This window comes from Trachurus japonicus, chromosome 7 (assembly GCF_045865225.1).
Source record: "Trachurus japonicus isolate A0001 chromosome 7, Traja_1.0".
Classification (NCBI taxonomy): domain Eukaryota; kingdom Metazoa; phylum Chordata; class Actinopteri; order Carangiformes; family Carangidae; genus Trachurus; species Trachurus japonicus.
The window spans coordinates 13,393,091-13,413,021 of NC_140913.1; the positions used below are offsets into that span (position 1 = coordinate 13,393,091).

General features: G+C 40.8%; 1 protein-coding gene across 1 annotated transcript in view; it reads right to left on the reverse strand.

Annotated features, from left to right (window-relative positions):
- cfap74 (cilia and flagella associated protein 74) overlaps positions 1 to 19,931 on the reverse strand; it is a 52,075-nt gene that overhangs the window by 16,913 nt on the left and 15,231 nt on the right. The window contains exons 14-21 of the mRNA XM_085781351.1: positions 18,330 to 18,396; positions 17,358 to 17,447; positions 16,498 to 16,683; positions 16,191 to 16,323; positions 14,194 to 14,309; positions 12,432 to 12,554; positions 12,227 to 12,348; positions 5,720 to 5,848 (exon numbers count right to left, since the gene is read on the reverse strand). Coding sequence (XP_085637477.1) covers positions 5,720 to 5,848; positions 12,227 to 12,348; positions 12,432 to 12,554; positions 14,194 to 14,309; positions 16,191 to 16,323; positions 16,498 to 16,683; positions 17,358 to 17,447; positions 18,330 to 18,396 — 966 coding nt within the window. The remainder of the gene's footprint in view (positions 1 to 5,719; positions 5,849 to 12,226; positions 12,349 to 12,431; positions 12,555 to 14,193; positions 14,310 to 16,190; positions 16,324 to 16,497; positions 16,684 to 17,357; positions 17,448 to 18,329; positions 18,397 to 19,931) is intronic.

A 19,931-nucleotide genomic window follows, 5' to 3' on the forward strand; every position in this document is an offset into this window, starting at 1 on the left:
AACAGACTAGAAGCAGGTTTTGCGACCTTGAGACCGTTGACCTTTGACCACCAAATTATAACCAGTTCACCCTTGAGTCCAAATAAATGTTTGTGAGAAGTTGGAAGAAGTTTCAACAAGGCTTTAGTAGTCAGGTTAACAAGATAGGGGCGAATGTATGGACGGACAACCTGAAAACATAAGAACACAATGACAATAAAGCCCAACATGAACACAGCATCAGGCTAGGGTGAAGCGAACTAAAACAGTAATAGAGTCTGAATATCAGGTTTAAACCTGTGAACCACTGGCCTTGACGCTATAGATGGGATTATGTGGTGTATGGAACAATGCTGTAGATGTCTGAGGGAAATGTGTGGGCTGTGTGGTGACAAATAAAAGTGGAGGAAGACAGGCAGAGAGGGATGAAGCGGAGGAAAGGCGGTGAAGAATGTGGGCAGGTTGAGCTGAGCGCAAACCTCCAGAGCAGGAAGCAAGAATGTGCGGCTCACCCTCTCCCCCAAAGCCTGAGGAGGGAGGACAGCAAGAAGCAAACACCTGTGTTAAGAACTGACGCTATGAGTCACTGTAGAGTAGAGATTTCACCATGTGTGAGTGTGTGTGTGGATGACACAGTAAGTGAGAGTGGTGCTGCTAATGGGGATTTGGAAATTCAATCACAGGCTCTGGCTATGAAGCCTTGGCAGTGCCGTTTTAAATGACACACACACACGCTGTGGGACACAAAAGCAAAACCTCCCAAAAATCCACAGATCAGGAGGCGAGATGCGACCGTGACGGAGCCCATGCACAAAGGAACACGTCCCCCTGACATGTGTAATTTGTGTTTGATTTGTATGGATCTCTGGGGCAGTTTTGGCCATCTTAAAGGACGATTTATTTTTGTAGCTTTGGCATCACTTCTCTCTAGTCTTGTCTTTGTCTTGACATCATCATAACATCCAAGTCACAAAGCATTATCCTGAAGACAAATCCATCTACTTCTCACACTTATCACTGTTTTGAAAACTGTATTCATATTGAATATATCAAATTGTCGTCCAAACCATCTGGATGAAAAAAATATTCAAACTCATGCACAATGAAAATGACTCTTTGCCCATTTTCCAAGTTGCAACTCGTTTCCCTAATCCAACCAAAGATGGCAGCCAGGGATGGCATGGTGTATCTCTGCTCTGTTTGTATCATCTGAACCAAAATGAAGTTCCATCATTATTTCTATTTGTCCACAATAATAACTTATGAGTTATTTCAGGTCAGCAGCTGAGATGTAGGGACAGAGAGCAAGGTTTTTATAACCTGTTGTTTGGTTTTGTTGCTAAGCGACATCTAGTGGTCACAGAAATGATGATCACTAGAAGAATGTGTAAGATAGTGTGTAGAGTGTGCATTGACGGTGACTAATGAAACCAATTCCACAACAGGGGGAGGTTGTAGTGGATGAATGGCTATGACAAAGGAGAGCAGTGTCTGATATCCACTTAAAACCATCTGTTTATGTTGTAACCATGACAACAAAGGCTGTCTTATTTTGAGGAAGTACTTACTTTAACTTTACCATCCTTTTCTCATCCAACCCAAGTCACGACTGTTGTTATAGTAACCATGGTGACAAAGATAGGCATGCCACTGCCAGTCCAGTCCCTGTGTTTATAATTGTAACCATGGTACGGTATGCCTGATATGGGTAGTATCAGAGAGATGAAAAAATTATGAGGCACCAAAGTGGTGATTCAAACAGAAATCACGAAGGGGAGGAGTTACAGTTTCATACAAAACATTGTCCTTTTTTTTAGGTCAGATTTTGAATTTTTTTTTGGAAAGTTTTTAATGCAAGAATTTTTAGATGTCTACGAGTTCATCTCCAATCTCCAATGTCCTAGAATGTAAAGACCAGCCCAGAGACCACCTGCTCTTCTGTAAGTACTTATTTTCATCCCACTAATCTGGGTTACTTAAGAGATAAATGAAGAGGACAACTAAGACTGTGATGTGACAAAAACAGCTACGTTAAGAAGTGTTTAGATGGTATTTAAACAAACCTCCTGTGATAGTCATTTAAAATCATTAAGACTTCATCTGAGCCAGGAAAAGTGATTACAAGGATGTCAATGAATAGATATAACAAAGTAAGTAAAAATTTTTTAACTTTTATAACTAATTATAACTTTTTATCGCCTTTTTTTTTAAATTGATGGCACAGAGGAGAGAGAGACAGGAAATTGGGAGGCAGAGAGGGGGAATGACATGCAGGAAAGGGCTGCCTGATGCGGGATTCGAGCCGGGGCCGCCTGCAGTGAGGACTGTAGCCTCAACATGGGGCGGCAGCTCTACCAAAAAACGCTAAACGCCGCCCCTTGGCTTATTTCTTTTAATGATTACAGCAAAACAAGAATCTCTCTCAAAAACAGGTCAATGAACACACACTAGAGATGCGCGGTTTGCGGGCACATCCGCGGAGTCCGCGGATAAACCGCGGGTCGGGCGGATGACATGACGAAAAAATATATTTTAATTAGATTCGGGCGGGTGGCGGTTGAACCAATTAGGAAAAATATATACATGCCTTGCATCGTCCATATTAGATATACGACAACGGGCGGATGGTGGGCGGGTGTGGTTTTGAAAAAACGATGGTTCGGGTGGATGGCGGGTGGATGACGACTTTTGTGATGCGGTCCGCCCATCTCTAACACACACAGTATTAGAAAAACTACTGTCAGTTCCAGTCTTAGCTGTTAACTTGTTGAGTTAATTGTGAACATAACTTGATAAACATTTAAAATAAGGTCCAAGTTGTAATAAACTGGAATTATCCTTTTAGACCAACAGTGCTGTAAATGAGAGCACAGGAAACTGGGTCTGGTGTCTTAGGTTATATAAGCAGAATCAGGGCCAGCGTATAAGCAGTGGTGGATGGTGGATGGTGGATGCACAGAGCGATGAGAGGAGTTTGAGAATAACTGAGAGCGGCAGAGTGGATGTAGTTTGAGGGAAAGTGAAAGAGCTGTAGGATGGAGGGCTGGAGAGAGCGAGGCACACCAGAGAGTAAGAGAGAGAGAGAGAGAGAGAGAGAGGCAGATTTAAGCAGGTGAGAGGCCAAGAAAAAGAGAAGTAATGTGGGAGAAGACGGAGCACAAGTGAGAGAGGGAGACAGAGAGAGAAAGTGTGAGAGGGAGGAGGGTGGATGAAGGGGGTGGTAGCTGTAGCTGTGTCAGTGCTCATGAACGCTGCACCATCTTAACGGCAGCACGAGTAATGCCATGCTCTAATCCTCGCATTAAAACCTCTTCCGATTCACTAAGGCAGATTACTGACATTTTCCCACTTTCCCCTCCTGGCCCCTCGCTGAACGGTGACCAGTGCATGCCCGCACTGTTTGTCATGTGCAGGGAAAACACATTATTATGATTTTTCCATCAATATCTTCTCAGCTATCAATAAACTTTATACTCTCTGTACTTATGGAATTACCTTAGGTTGTTTATGGTTAGGTAAGAATCTAGGTAGAAGGTCTAGGTCATAATATGTTTGTTGTTTGATGCTCTGGGCCCCCGTTCATAAGCTACAGACAGCTTCTGGGGTTGTCTTGCTGTATATTATGAATTGAAATTGTATTTGGATTTTAAAATGATTTGTAAATAAACGAAACAAACGAATACACAACGCTGCTGAACTGTGAAGAGAAAAAAAAAAACAAGAGGGTGGGGGAGAGGAATACTAGCGCCCACGCTGAGGTTTTACATATTGCACGCCTCTCATATCTGCCCTGGGGGTCCCCTGGTCCGCTCTCCTGGCATTCAAACCGCAGTTCAACTCCTGCCTCTCCATCTAAATATAGAGCCCAGATTGGTGTGGAAAGAATTACCATGTCCTTCAAAGTCATTAGAAACCATTATGAGCAGCCTTTGTGGCCCTTTTGCTCAGAGTGCAGGTGTGTTGGAGCAGCTCCTCTCTAGCGGCCGGCTGGTGACTGTCTAACTCTTATCAAAACGGGAAGCTATCATATCAGCACTTTGGAATATTAGTTATCTAGCTGATAATCTCTCTTTTTCTTCATTAAACTTTGAACTGTTAGTTTCTCATTTCTCACAGGGTAGTCGCACTTTAATGCATTTCATGGCTGCCTAGCAAGTTAGCCCTTTAGGGTTCTGTGCACACATTTGCTTGTTGGCTGTGGCAAGAACAGTCGGTTAGGGACACGATGTTTAATCTTCTGATCAAGGTCTTTCTCAAACGTAACAGAATAAGCGAGTACACTGGTAGATAAGAAACAATGTGAAGACTTTTTTGTGCCTTAAAACTTTGCAGGTGAACTGTCTGGGTTTAATTTAGAACTGATGCCCTTATACATTGGTTGATCCACTAGAGAAAAATCTAAACACAGCTCTGTAGGACTGATGGGAGCTTGTGAAATTGTATAATTATTCACTATAGACCTTTTTTTTTAGTTATTTTTATTTGTTCTGTTTACATTTTCCAATAATTTACTGCAGTGCTGCACTGAGGCCTTTTTTAGAAATTAGAGTTATATGTTGTTCGACATTAAAGGGGAACTATGCAAGTCTGGCCGCTTTTCTGCTGTTTTGCCAACCCTCCTCACGGCCATGTGCATTTGTTTTTAACGAAGCGGAGAGAAAGTAATCAATGGAGCGGTGGATAACATAATATACGATGTTACAACGTGTATAATTGTGTAAACGTATCTGTCATAAACAAGAGATTACGGGTTACGGGGTGCATTTGTGTCACGGAGCCGGACACCGGGTCATAGGCACTGATCTTGCAAGGTTGGTTTTTGGCCAAGAGACGCTAGTCATTTATTTATCCATCATAATTACTCAGAAGCTGTTTAATTAAGGTAAAAATTTTGCATAATTTAGGTAAAAATCCTGCAAATTTCCTCTGTAAAATGGTGACACATAATAATACATATTTGTTGCAAGTGAATGACATTTGAGGAATTTTTGCAAAAAATATGTGTTTATATCAAGAATATCAGCTGATTAATCAATTATTGGCTTTTTTTACTCCCTAATTGGCCCCTAAAATCCCATATTGGCCAGGCCATCGTCACAACTGAAACAAGAAGTTGGGGTGTAAAATTATTACAGTTCGATTATCCGGAAATAGCCCAAGAAACCATCATTAGAGGAGCCACAAAAAAATCCTTTATTTAATATTTGTGTGTACAACTTATTAAGCTCCTATAATTAGACAGCTAACGTTTGCTCTACTTTATGTGAGTTCTTGATCACAAGAGGGGGTTCACTCACTAGGGAGGGGAATGCAGATTGATTGTTGCCAACTGTGTGGATAAGTGGTTTATTTACACACTGTTTTGTTGAAATTGCCGTGCCCAGATCTCAGCTATTACCTGTGCAATGTTATTACGCACTGACAGAAATGATGGTTAAAAACTACACAAATCTGAGGCGTAATAGCCCAGAGTGATCTTTTAAAGCTGTGTAATAGTGTATTGTTTAGCTGTGTGCTGTTAATGAGCCCCTAAAGAACCAGATTTTGTCCGTGTCTATAACAGTTTTTATCCAACTGGAAAACTACAGTGCTCGGATGGGAAGCATGTCTCCTTTGGAGTGACACAGTTTGCACGTTCAGAGAAGGTTGATAGAATCTTAACAAGCTTACAGTCCAAAATAAGATTATCAATGCTTCAGTGATTCCATTATAATTGCACCCTCTGTGTGTCCTTTCTCACCTCGGCAGGAACTTCAGTTGGGCATTAAACCTTGATTGGGCCTGGATGAAGCCGGTCTTTGGTAAGATCTCCATGTGCTTCCTCATCTCCGGGCAGACATCAAAGGTCACCTTCAGGGCTGTGCTGGCTCTGTCATAGAAAGGATGTAAAGTGATCAAAGAGCCATGACACATCTTCCTGAACAAGAAATCATCAGTCAATTAACAAACTGATTATTTTTCTATTAAGTTAAAATGACACACTAACTGCAAACTTATTGACCTTTTAATACTGGACAATACTGCAAAACTCTGGATTGTTAATTGGTCTTGTACAAAACAAACATGTCCTTTTATGTCTGGAGAAGATGATTTTTTGTGCATCTCTGTATCAACACAACACTTACAGTGCCTATAATGCACAACAGTGGTGTGTCACATTACACCTTTATCTAACAAAAAGAACAGAATAAAACACTGCAGCTCCTGAGATTTGGACATTGCATTTGGCCATGCAATGTCCAGTTTTGATTACATTGAAATTAAATGTACAGCTCTTATCCCCTGACGTTTATAAATGATTTATTTCTATGAAACCTGCAAAATCACATCACATCAAATCAAATCTATTTATAAAGTGTACATGCAAGTGAGGTTAAGGTTATTGCAAGATAATACTTAAATGGTTTCCTCTGCATTACATCAAGGTTAACCTTCTTCCAGGTGTTGGATACTGAGCTGAGCCAATCAGATTGAGGATTCTTCACAGCGAGCATCCTATAATGCATTTCCTCGCAAAGGGTAATTTGATGACCTACAGTTTTTGGGTTCCTCAGGCAAAATCTGTTCCCTTTTAGCTCTGTGACTCAGAACTTGAATATATCATCGGCTTTGGCTATTGACACTTGGAGGTGCAGTTTTTTTTTTGGAACATAAACAAGAGCAACAGGATGTATTTTTCAAGGTATTCCCGGTCTTTTGTTTTGTGGACTTCACAGGGAAAAACCTCTACTCTCTCAAGGACGGAGAAGAGACGTCAGTTTGAGTGACACCTACAGAGACTGCCTTGAATGGAGTGACGATGTAGCCTGAGTCCGTATCATTCAGGTGACCCATTTTCTAGGAGCTCCAACAGATGGTTGTGCCTGTGGCTACGAGCCTGTTATAGCTGAGGTTTGCGATATAAATGGCTCCTCACCTTGGGAATTCTCCATCACATCCAACAACAACCCACACTCGCACACCTTTACGGAACAATGACAGTACAAACACGTTGGCTAAAACTCCCTGTGTGTGCAACATTTCTCTAGTGTCTGCTTTCGGCGGGCAGGCAGGTAGGGGAGTGATAAGCAAGTTGTGGCCAAACAGACTTCAGAGGGACCCTTCATTTTCTGATTCCCCCATCTCAGATGAAATGACCCGCTATCAACGAGGTCAAACAGATGGTTGCTTCCCCGAGGCAAGGACTCTCAGGGACACTCCGGAGATATTAAGTGCTATCTTTTTTCCAGCCAAATGATAACCTTCAAATCACTCTTGAAGGAATATTCATGGATACATAATCATTTAGGGTAATTAGGCATTTTAATTAACAGGGGCATTAAGCTGATCTTGTCTTTTTTTGCTGGCTGCCTGTGACCAGTTTATTTTTGAAGGCATGTTAAATCATTTAAAGGTGAGTTTATGCCAAATCACTTAATTTGCTTGATCTGGATATAGAACACTGTGATACTCGTTATGTAACCTTCTCATTACAGTCATATTTCTATTTATCTTGGAGTTGCAGCTAGAGTTCAAACTATTTGATTTCTGTGACTCAGGGAAACAAGTTCCTAAAGTCAAATAAAGCTTAATGACAGTCAAGTCTCTCCTGTCCAACATTAGTGGCTGATCTCTCTTATGCTCTTGTGACTGAGTGAGAATGAATAACTGCAATCAGGTTGAGAAGCTGTCCCAGAGGAGTGGATGATACTGGAGCAGCAGATAATTGAACATTGGTGCAAACTTTGAGTCTCCACATCCACTGGTCCAGGTTTCCTGGCTGTCAAAGTTTCTCCAGACATGTTTTCAATCTCTGTAATAATCCTCTGCTGTTGTTTATTAAATTTAACTTGTTTTTTTTTCCACACAGGTCTGAAGCTCATCAGCTCTGACTTCCTGGTTGAGAAACCTGGATCAGGCCCTTAGCCTCGCCCACTATCCACTGGCTTCAGGTGAAAGAGCAGAGAGCATCAAGATTAGAGGAGCAAACATCAGCCACATGTTCGAGTCTGTTGAGACCAGAACCAGAGGAATATCTTCTTCAGATGCCAGCCTCTCTTCCCTAGATCAGTCCACTACGCTGATCCACTCCCCGGCGTCTAAGCGCCAAAAGATTATGTTTGCACAATAAATGTTATTTCATTTTCCAGCCTGTCTCTCTTCATCCTTATTAGTCTGTCCTGATTGAAATATAGTTAGTGTCTTTTCAGAACAGTTAGTTAAGTTAAGCATATTTTTAGAATGCTTAGCTCAGTTAGCATCTTTCATTTGTTGACAGCATTGATTCCTCAGGCTTGTGAACTATAAAAGCCTGGCTGTATGAATCTGTGTTCATGAGACTGTCATTGGTTCAAGGTGGAAACACTCACTCACGGTGTTTGATTATTTCACTCATCAAATCTGTATCTTAACTTTTTCATCCATGTGTCACTGGTTGCTCTAACTTCCAGATGGTGACTACACACACTTTGTATTTCTGTTATTTATTTCCAATAAAATAACTCTCTGGAACCTGAGCGAGGCGTGCTTTCCCTTCTACTGGGTAGTTTGAGGCAGTTTACTGGAACAGACATTTATCTCGCGGGGGAACCTCTGCTGCATCATGTCAAAGCCCTTTCCCCTGATGTTTCTCTCTCTTGTGTTTCCACTCTGTTGACTGCCCAGTCAAAAGATCTGTGGGTGATATTTTTCAAACTGAAGGAGAGGAAATACAGCAAACAGCTTCTTCTGAAAATAATTTGATGATAATAGTGTCACAGCACAAAAAACATGATCTTTGACTGACGCTGTAATATTCTTGTAACACTGATAACGATTGAGGTTTAGTGGGAACAGTTTCAGGTCGTGTTGAGGGAGATTGCTCATGTTGAGTTATTCTTGACTGTGAGAGCCCACAGCTACATCAGAGCCTCTGCCCTTTCTTGAAAGGGCCAGGTGGCAGCGCTGGCTTACTTCACGTGTACTCCAAAGCCTCATGGGATACAGAGCCTTCGTGGCAAGGGTTCTAGGCAACCATCAACCACAATGCAGCATTGTCAGCTTTATACTCAATAAAATATTCCAAAAATAACCTGCTGGGAGACCGCTTTCTTTTCTTTTCTTATCATCAATGTTTCTGTTCCTCAAGCCAAAGAATGCTGGACCTGGGTTGGATTCCAAGGTGCAGTGGGAATATTAGAAATGCAATGAACAGGGGAATGGAGGACAGGGTGCTTTATGAAGCGGCTGGTTGTGTTTGTTTGTGGCCTGAGTTTGGGCAGGAATGCTCATCTCCTCAGCAGGTGCCAGTGGAGGAGGGTTTGAAATGGAAAAAAACAAAAACACTGTTCCCAAAAAGAAAAACTCAGCCAACTGTGCTCAGAATATTTCAATCGTTGGCTCACTAGGTAAAGTCAAACACTGCGCATTTTAAAGCCTCTTAAAAAATTCTTTCAATTAGTAGAAGAGATATTCAAAATCACTGGCTCACACACAAGAGAGACATATTCAATTATGCGTGTGCTGTTCTCTTTAAGAATCTGTCACTAACTCCGGAGGACTTGTGGGATATCTGCCCATCTACTCAAAGGGAAAAGTGACAAATCGTATGATGAAAGAAGCAGCTCTTATTGTTTCCTCCAAAAAGCCTGCCAAGTTATTTTATGTTCAAATTACTGTCTTGGAGGCAGAGTGACATATTGCATAGTTTGCTGGTGCAAGCTTCAGCATTTTTTTTTCTTTTAAACTTCAAAGCTGCTGTTCACACTGATGCTGTCATCGTCATGTTGTCACATGTGCTGCTTTGCCAGCGCACCAGATGGCAGTTGTCACAAATACCCAACCCCCACACATGCACTCCCTCCCCCGCATGATGTGACACAATGACTGGCTAGGTGGTGGACCACACGCCTGTAAATGTTATTCTTAATCTCCTCTGTGCATCATAATGTATCACATCCATAATCAAGAGGGATTTACTGTTGTCCTGTGTCTATTGTGTGGGGATGTGAGCTTACCGCCTGCCCCCTCCCATCATCCTCTGTTTAGGAGCATTTATCAGCTAATACATCTCTATTATATCACATCCGCACATTTGTTGAGTATCTCAATACGATGCCTGGTCCTGAGCATAGTTAGGCGGGGAGTTTTATGTTGGTCTGGCTGAAAAGTAAGCTGGCCTTGTCAATTTTAAGGGATTTCCATGAGCTGTTTTTCTGTGAAATGCCTGCTTTGGCAGAGACTGAGTATGTAAGGGGGTTTTAGTATTGCATTCAGCAGATAAGCCAGCATGCCACGTCAGCAGACCACGCTACTTTCCAAACTCCACTCCAAGGATGTTTCACAGCATGACAACAAATAAAATGGAAATATGACATGCACTAGTCATTTCTGTGGTGGTTCACACAGAGCATTTTAATATGCAGTGATAAAAATTTTAGAGTTTCTAATTTCAGGATTTCTGGAATCTTGAGATGATTTTGTTTCTCTGACTTGTACTGTTACAGGTCTGGACTGCAGGAGGGACTCCCATGACTCATTGAGCTCTCTCTCGTTTATATCATACTTAATGACATTAACATGTATTTTTTCCCTCCCCTAATTTTTGCTTCCCCTTTCTCCCTGTTCTTATTCTGGGTACCAGTACCATTCTCCAGGTTCTGTGTGACAACAAGACACTTTCATCAATAAAACTGCAGCTATTTTAAAAGGCCATTTGCAAACCACACACCCTACAGTAAATGAATGTGGTGATTATCATAATGACTCTGTTTACTGACATGCAAACAAGCCCAACTTCATATGTGGCTGCATTTGCAGTTGCACAGTTGTGGCGCCACGGGGTTTGTGTCTAACGGAAACTTTTTCACCAGTGTTGGTACAGTGCACCGACTGAGACATATGAATCTGTCCTGTCTGGTACATTTACACAAACGTTTCAGTCTTGTCTAAATTTAAACTACCCAGTGAAAACTACAGCTTCTTCTGTGGTGAGACGCTGCTGTATGACTGTGTCTGTGTGTGGTTGTGTCACCATCTGATCAAACTGTACATGAAAACAGAGCTCAGGCAAAACCCACATCATCATGAGTGACACTGATTTCAAAGATAAAACTTTTAGATTTATGGGCCTTAGTTTCCGAATCATTTTCGGAGTAACTGTACTTGTAGCTGAAGATGAAAAATACAAAGTGTTCTTTTAAACAGCCACTTCTAAAACTGTGGTTCACTCTCACAAACTCAAATGAGGCAGAACTCACTGAGGGGGCAGATTCCACTTTCTTTATAATGAGCACCTAATTACAGACTTGTCCAAGAAACTTCCCAAAACTAACAAGGACATTTTCATTAATTTTTTTTTAGGAAATGGGAAACTAAGGGATCCGTAAAATAAGAGGACATGCAGAGAGCTCATGTTCCATGACCAACTGGCCTGAAACGCCACAGGTGCCTGATATTTTAAATGAGCACATCAACCTGAAAAACTAATGCAGTTCACATAAAATTTTATATTCGTTTTTAGCAAAGACTCTGTCTTTGTGCCAATGTTTTCTCTAACCTTGCAGACAGTAACACCAGTACCATTTTAAATGACATTTCACTTCCTCAGTTTGAGTTTTCTCATGTTATAGACAAGGAAGCTAACTCAAATCATATTTATAGAAAGACATTTAAGACTTATCTTATTTTTAAATCTGACATTATAGCCTCCCTCTGTTAGTTTTAACCATCAGTTTTCATTTCATTTTTATCCCTTGTGTTTATTCTATCTTATTGTGTTTCACAGACTTTTTGAATTAAACTTTTTATTTTTTTTATCTTGCTGTGTGAAGCCTTTTGGACTGCATATGAAAGGGACTACCGGTCTATAAATGTATCTTTTTTTTTGTTTTTTGGTGCAGTCACATACAAAACAAGCAAAGGAGGTCTGTGGGTTGGTTCATTTACTTGTTGGTTTTCCATCATTTTACTTGAAGGTTTTCCGATGAAATACTTTGTGTCTTATTTCATGATTTTTTTTGTAGAATCAGTACATGCAGGGATTTATTGTTTTACTTTATGAACCTATAATATATTGGAATATTGTAACTGCAGGCAGCAATTGTATTCATTTTACATAGTGCTGTCTGGGTATTTATTGCAACCGGTGCAACATCCATAAACATATTTCTAAGTGTGACATCGCAGATGCTCTATGAACATTTCTGCATCATGTATTGTGTACGATCAAAAGCCTGGTTAGATATAGGATATAAAAAAGCTGTGAGCCACTGGAGGCTCAACAACCCACCTGCTCTGGACCACGACAGTGTCTTGATAAAGGCGATCAAACATGCATATCTTCAGATTAATGTTGGGCTGAACCATCCACACCGGTATGCTGACTGCAGTGCCCCTCGCCTGGATGGGTATCTGTTTGAACCAAACAAAATCACAAACAAAATCTTGTTTTGTGTCAATGACGACCACAAGATAACAGACATGATGACTCTTACTGGTTCGCTGGATGTGTCGGAGAACTTGATGTCGAAGTCCAGTCTGGCCTCTCCAGGAACAGTTGGTGTGAAAACAACCTCCAGTTTGATGCTTTGAAAGGGTCCGATCTCTCCCTCCCTCACCTGAGGAAGAGGAAACATGCAAGCAAGCAAACACTTGATCTGTAAAATATCTTATTTTATGGTTCTCAGAGACAAGAATGTATAAAACAGCCAGTTAAGCTTAGTAATGAACATCAGATGATCCATGGGTTAATGTGAGCTCAGTCCATGAACTCTACAGTACATGTCTCCACTGAGCTTTATGAGCTCTCTCTGTTTGAATTCTCATGGTGATTCACAGCCAACAGGAAAGTTTACTTGAACTGCTTTACTTCACAGCACAAAACCATTTCTGTCCATGTACAAGAAGATGAATTTTGTCAGATGAGCGACTTTAATTGGTAGTAAAACAACAGTGAAAGGTGGAGTGGGTCTTCTGCTCTGCTCCAAAGAATCAAGGTGCTGAAAGCAATAATAAAAAAAATAAAATATGATGGATAATCCACCCTTTAAGACTCCATATCTTCAACCATATGTTGTGAAAGTATCAGTCAAAATGACAACAATCGAGCCGTGGGCGTGCAGGCACATGCAACACACACGGCTATAACAGGCACAGAGGGAGAGGCGACGCACCATTAGCCCCCTGCCAGAGAGACCTAATGTACCCTGAACAACACCACAACTTCACATGGGCCACGAGGCACAAACAGCATCCGTGCAAAAACACAGAGAGTCATGGGCATCTTCAGAGAGACAATTGTCTCATCGGAGCCAGAGCAGGTGTCTCTGATGAGACAGAGCAGACTGAGCAGAGTCGTACACCAACATCCCTATAGTCGTGCTGCTAGCATGGCTACAAACACAGAGAAGGGAAGAAAAAAGAAAGGGAATCAACCCATGGACTTTATGCCTTCAGTTTTGCAGATCTCTACATAAGAATATTCAGTTTCATGCTCTCAGGAGGGAGGGCGCTACTGTGGCAACTTAAGAAAACACATGCAAAGACACAAATTAAGAAAAGATGTGCTGCAAAAACTCAAAACACAACATAAGTGTTTCTGGTGACGAAAAAAAAGAAAAAAAAAGTGACAGACCTGGGGCGCTTTAGTTCAATGCTTTCTGACTTAAGATGTTGCGAGGACAGCTATCTGTTTGAAAATAAGGAACTTTAGGGGGTTTATTATAACGTCAATATCACATGATTTACATATAATTCTAAATATGTACTGTTAGTTTAGCATTAAGTATTCTAGCCTCCTGGCATAGTGTCCAGTGTGCATGTCTCTGGACAGTGGGAAGAAGGTGGACAATACATAAAAGAACCCAGGCAGACACAGGGAGAACACAGAGGTTTTCTTGTTTCTTGCATAGTGACAAACAATGGGCTCTATGCACAGCTCCACCACTTCCTGAATTTAAGGCAGGTCCTTCATTTCCTGTCTTACATTATTGGACACACTGATTAATCCAGGTGTGTCTGACCATTATGACTACTCAGACACACCTGGATTAATCAGTGTGTCCAATAATGTAAGACAGGAAATGAAGGACCTGCCTTAAATTCAGGAAGTGGTGGAGCTGTGCATAGAGCCCATAGGCTGTTTCTTTCCTGGCTTTAAACATATGCTGGACTAAGACAGATTTCATCACTACGGCTGACAGCATCAGTGTTACTATGGGACGTACATAAGGAATCACAGTATCTTCCAATACTTACATTTCCTACACTTATGTCGTTGTTGTCTGAGGGACTCCTCTCTACCTGGACCTCTGCATCCGTGGACACACAAGCCTGAGGAACATCCTCTGGAGCTGCAGCTGGAGCCTCCGACACTGTCACATAGGCACACAGTAAACTCATAGACTCGTCATTTTCGCTGGTGTCATACCATAATCGGTTAACTCCCTCCTGTTGGCAGCGTGAGTGCACACTTCAGATAGTTTGTAAACATAAGAAAGGGATGAGCAGACACCTAACAGTTTCATGTAAAGATGCTAAATCTGATGTGGCTTGTAGCTATAAAAAAACAAAACAAACACAGGCATAAAGTGTCAGATACTGTAAGCTTCAGTCCAAACAGTAGCATCAGCAGCCTGTGGGCCAAGAACAACCTCTCTTAACAATGGCAGATGTAATAAAGTAGAAAGAGCTACTTCGACAGAGTTTTTCCGAAGGCAGCAGAGCAGAAGTAAAACACTGAGCGGCTTATCAAAGCATCAGCAGAGGAAAGTGCTGAGTGCAGCGATGAGGACTTCAGATCTGAGCGAACATAAAAGAGAAGAAGCCTCGTCGTCACCAGCTGTGAGAGCAAGGTGAACCCTCTGCTTATTGTGTGTGTGTGTGTGTTAGAGAGAGAGAGTGTGTTCTTTCAAATGTCCTAACAAAAACATAAAGATGAGGAAAATCAAACACAATGGGGAAATCGTTGTTCGCTCTGTTTGTCTGTGACTGTTCAGGAAACACTGTTACCTATAAATACATGTCAAATACAACTAGTCTGCAGAGGTTCACCTGTTGTTGTAGAGAGCTCTGAAATATCATCAAACAAGACCCACAGTCTAAAGCTATACTGAATTTATACACAGCTACATGCTAATATCTGCCTCACTGTTCCTTTTTGCATGTGTATGAGTCTGCTTCAATTATCAGTTTATGTCTATGTCTTTATTATAGAGTTGTATCAAGTGCATTGCTTCCTAAAAGCCTGCAAATCCTAAAGGACTGCAAATTAACTATGACTTTGTCCATTGCATTGCTTGCATTAAATACATGTAACAATGTGAACATGTATTGTCCCTGACAAATAAACAGATACATAAATAATGTTGATGTGGTAACATGGCCTTATGGGAAATGTTGTAGTTTGGGGGTTTAGTGTTTTAGCACTTAGCACAACGCATGAGGCTGATGGAAATGTCATCAGTTTGTAGACGTTTGGTTAGAATTAGACAAATTGAAAATTTTTACCTCATACTGTAATTAGACTAAATCAACAGTTATGGGATGCATATCTGTGCATAATTTCATGATAATCCATCTCATAGTTGTTGACACATTTGACTCAAAAATCAAACCTGTGGGGTGTCGTTTAGCTCAGTTGGTATATGCAGAGGCTATAGTCTTCACTGCAGTCGGCCCTGTATCGAATCCAAACTGCCTCCCATTTCCCGTCTCTCTCTCGACTATACTATCGATTAAAGGTGAAAAAGCCCCACCCCCAAAAAATCAAACCTGTAAACCTTGTTGTGATGTACAAGGGAAAGCCAGGAGATTATCATCCGCAAACCACGAATGTCATTCATGACAATACATTCAATAGATGTTGAGATATTTCTGTTTCAACCCAAGTGGTAAAGTGGTGAATCAATGAATGAACCTTCATAAGAAAAGACTGATGATTAGAAAACAATCTGCCAGAGAGGCAATATAACCTTCATCATGACCAAAGGACCTTGAAATATGTGGGTGAGTAAATGAGTTTTGTATAAACATATTTTGTGGGGAACAAGTTTGTGTTAGGATGAGTACTGAGTTCTTTTACCAGACCTGCCATGTATTGAAGGCTAATGTGCGATGACAAGAAGGTGGGAAAGAGATGGGACCAGACTTGTCAGTAGCAGTCAGGTTCAGATAGCTGGGGTCTTAAAGGTGCAGGTACCAGTTCAGGTTCAGATTAGCAGGACTCCAGATCAGGGTATAACTGGTTTTAATACCTTCATCTGGTTTGCGGTGCTGCAAAGCCTCGGAGAGCTCCTGACTCTCTTCTTGCTGCGGTTGGATTTCTCTGCTGGCCGTGGAAGCGCAGCTCTTCTCACTGTCACATATTGCGTTTTGACTGCTCATCTCCTGCCAGCCAACAACACATGCGCATTATTTACATTTTTATGAAAGTTTCTTCATATGACTGATGAGGTCAATGATGTTCAGACCAGGTAATAACTACACATTCTAGTCACCCTGTAACTGTAAGTCTGTAACTGTAAAACTTTCTCCATCAGTGAAACAGACCGACAGTCTTACCTGGCTTGTGTGGGCAGAGTCCTGAGATGCTGACTGGACGTGGCTTCTGTCTGGACTGGGCTTTGCAGCGGTGTCCAGGCTGAATTGGGTGGCCAGTGCACCCTTGTTGGTCAAGGTGATACTCTGTGAAATGGTCTGGCCGACCACATGTGAACCGAAGTTGATGAACTGGCTGTCGATCACCAGCTAGAGACAGGATATACAAAAGCGGCAGTTATCATCTGCATACATTGATACAAATGTGAATTAATTACAGAGTGTAAATAGACTGTTATATTGGGATTGTGTTGTTTTTGGACAACTGTGTTGTTCCCATAATTACTGCAATAATAGCTTTGGTTAATAATCTGGATACCCAACCCTGATACATAGTGATATCAAATTAGGTTTTATAATGGAGAACAAAGTTGGACCTTATAAACAAATGTAAATTCTTTAAGTTAGTCCAAGTTTCACAACTTTTTTGAAAGGATCATTGTTCTTCTTACATTCTTTGAAAATCAAATTGATGAATACCTTTTTATGCTTGTCAGGCCTTTCATTAAATGTGACCCCAGGTAGGAGTGATAAAATCTTTTTTTGTTCTTTTAAGGGATTTATTGTCTTCATTTCATTGCTTTCATAGTGCCTATTTTGTATTATTGTAACATGTTAGGATTGTCTGCTCAGTTTAAATCTTTTCTGGAGAAATGTATATACTTGCAAGATTTTTACCCTGAAATAAAGCATAAAAGAACTAAAGCAACCTAATCTTACAACTTTACTGGCCGCTAAACCCAGGTAACATTGATAGTTCCTTTCAAGACGGACAGAATTGTAATGACAGACATTTGTAATGTCCAGTAATGTCCTCTACTCACATCACATTTCTTTATGGTGCATCTGACCGGCACAGAGAAAGGACCTCCTGCTGATGCAAACTGTATCTCTCCCTCCAGGTCCTCATTGATCTGCAGGGATCAGATAAGGGAACAATGTGTTGCCTCATCACAGTGTTATACGGCTTTCCTGGCATTTTGTTCAGAATGAAGGTTTGACAGCAGGTTAAAGGTCACAAGTTTGATTCTAAGACAAAAGCAAGACGCAACAACATTTGACTTTTCTCATAAGAAGCTATTTGTAAGTTGTTTACACAAATTACCATCCCTCATAATGCAATGCAAATTTCACTTTCTTATATGTTCAAAAGGCATCAAACCACTGACATATCAGGCAGATGATATTTGTATCCAGGGTGGATACACTCAGGTTTTGCCTCTCCTGAACCACTTAGACAGCTCATGTTGGAGAAGAGCTTCCTGACGTGTGGTTTATGTTGCGCATCGTAGTCAACAACAAACCCCAGTTGCCTGTGTTTGACCTATTCATTCAGCATGGCCTCCTCCCCATTCAAACTTTGTTGGTCTTCATAAGTTATGTTCTGAAAACCACTTCGTGTTTGGCACTTATTACTATTAGAGTTAACTAGAGTAAACTTTATTGGCCCCAAAAGGAAATTAGTCCTCTTGTTGTCCCTTGTTTCACATAAAATGAGATAAAATTAAGGAAACATGTTCACAAACAACACTATACACAATACAATAACATCATAATTAATAAAAGAAAATAACTGCTAAGTGCTAAAGTCCCTGTGTATTGAATTAAACAATGTATGTAACAATTTGTATAATCCTTTATGACATTTTTTATCAGTGCAAATGCAAAGTGCTTTTGGAAGCACAAGGAGTTTCCTAATGTATAGATGTTAATACCTGAATTGCGACTGTGTGAAATGTATTGGCTGTAGCATGTAGTGTAGGTGTAGGTGTAATAGGAGCAGTGATGCAACTAACCATGGGTTGGAAAACAGCCTGCATGTCACAGGACATCCCAGCAGACAAAGAACGTGGAGGCTCAAAGCTGAAACACAAAGCACAGGGAGTCACAGCGTTGCTCCTGTGCTTGTTCAGCAGGATTTTACACAGACAACAGAAAGGTAACATTGCTCAGACTAAAACAGTTCATTTGTTTCTGATGATGAAAAAAGAATGTAAAAGGTTGTTTGTGTGTTGGTGCGTAGAGTGTGATTCGTTGCATGCCTTCACATGTAAAGCAACAACACAAGACTCAAAGGAAACATGATGATTTTGAAGATGCACAGGAAACAAAAAACACATCAGTGGCTTCAGATGAAAAGCTGATATATAATGGATCTCCTGAGAGAGTCGTAGATGAGTGTAACGAACAAAAATCGACTTGATGCTCAAGCTCAGAAAAGAAAAAGAGGAAAAAAAAGCTATTGTTCCATATGAAAACACTGGAGTGTGGAAAACAACAGTCTGGTATTTATTTCACAGCTAAATCTTATTATAACCTGCTGTATACCCTTCCAGGAACCTTAAGAAACACGAGCACTGTGAGCTGTTTCAAAGCAACATGTGTATCTCACAGCACATGTTTGTGCTGATGCTAATGCCGCCCCGAGGATCTGGATAACACGACGCCCTTCCATAGACACAAGAAGAGGCCCAATCAATACCAACATGGAAGGCGGCCAGAGAAGCAGAGAGGATTCTCAAAATCCAATACATAAACAAGAAGTTAGAAGCATACAACCATGAGCATAATTAGGAAGCAGCAACAATTACACAATATAAGAGATGCAAAACATTGCTTTATTTAGATTGTATTACTGGTATCTTTCTTTACACTGTTAAAAAGATTAATCATGCAGCTGTGCTTGTCATGCACAGATAATGAGGTATCTTCTGTGCCAAGGTGAGAAAAGCACAAGATGAAAACCCAGTGTCCAAAATAGAACAGCGTCATACCAGTTAAAACCAGTTTGTTTTTGTTTTGTTTTTATTCTCATCAACTTTTCAAACTCTGTAAAAAATAAAAAAAAGAAACACAATGGTTTTTCTTCTCTGGTTATGAGGTGCTCTAGCCCAGCATACTGCAAAAAACTGACAGCGTGTCTCCTAGCAACGCCGGCTCTCCGATGTCCATCAAACACTGACATTAGAAATGGCCCCCAAGAAGCCTCACGCTGGAACTGTGTGAACAACTGTGCCCAAACAAATATTTCTCTATTTCTAAAAAACAGAGAAAGTTGCATGATAGCTGCAATTCCGTATTATATTTTAGAGATTAAATATTTGTGCAGACACTATTCATCTGTTACCGCATCAATCATACATGTATTCAGTTCTCCCTGTATATCTACAACAACAACATATCTACCCCAACATGAAACGTATTCCTACTTCACTACATCACACTACACATGGACATGTACCTTTATAATGTATGGAGCTTTAATATAAACATCTACCTTCAACGCCTTTTAACTTTCCAGATCAAAAACACTGAAGAGCAATCGGGCCACTATAAAGCCCTTGTAAATGAAAAAAGAAAAAGAAAAACTCATAATTAACAGCCTGTGACCACTGTTA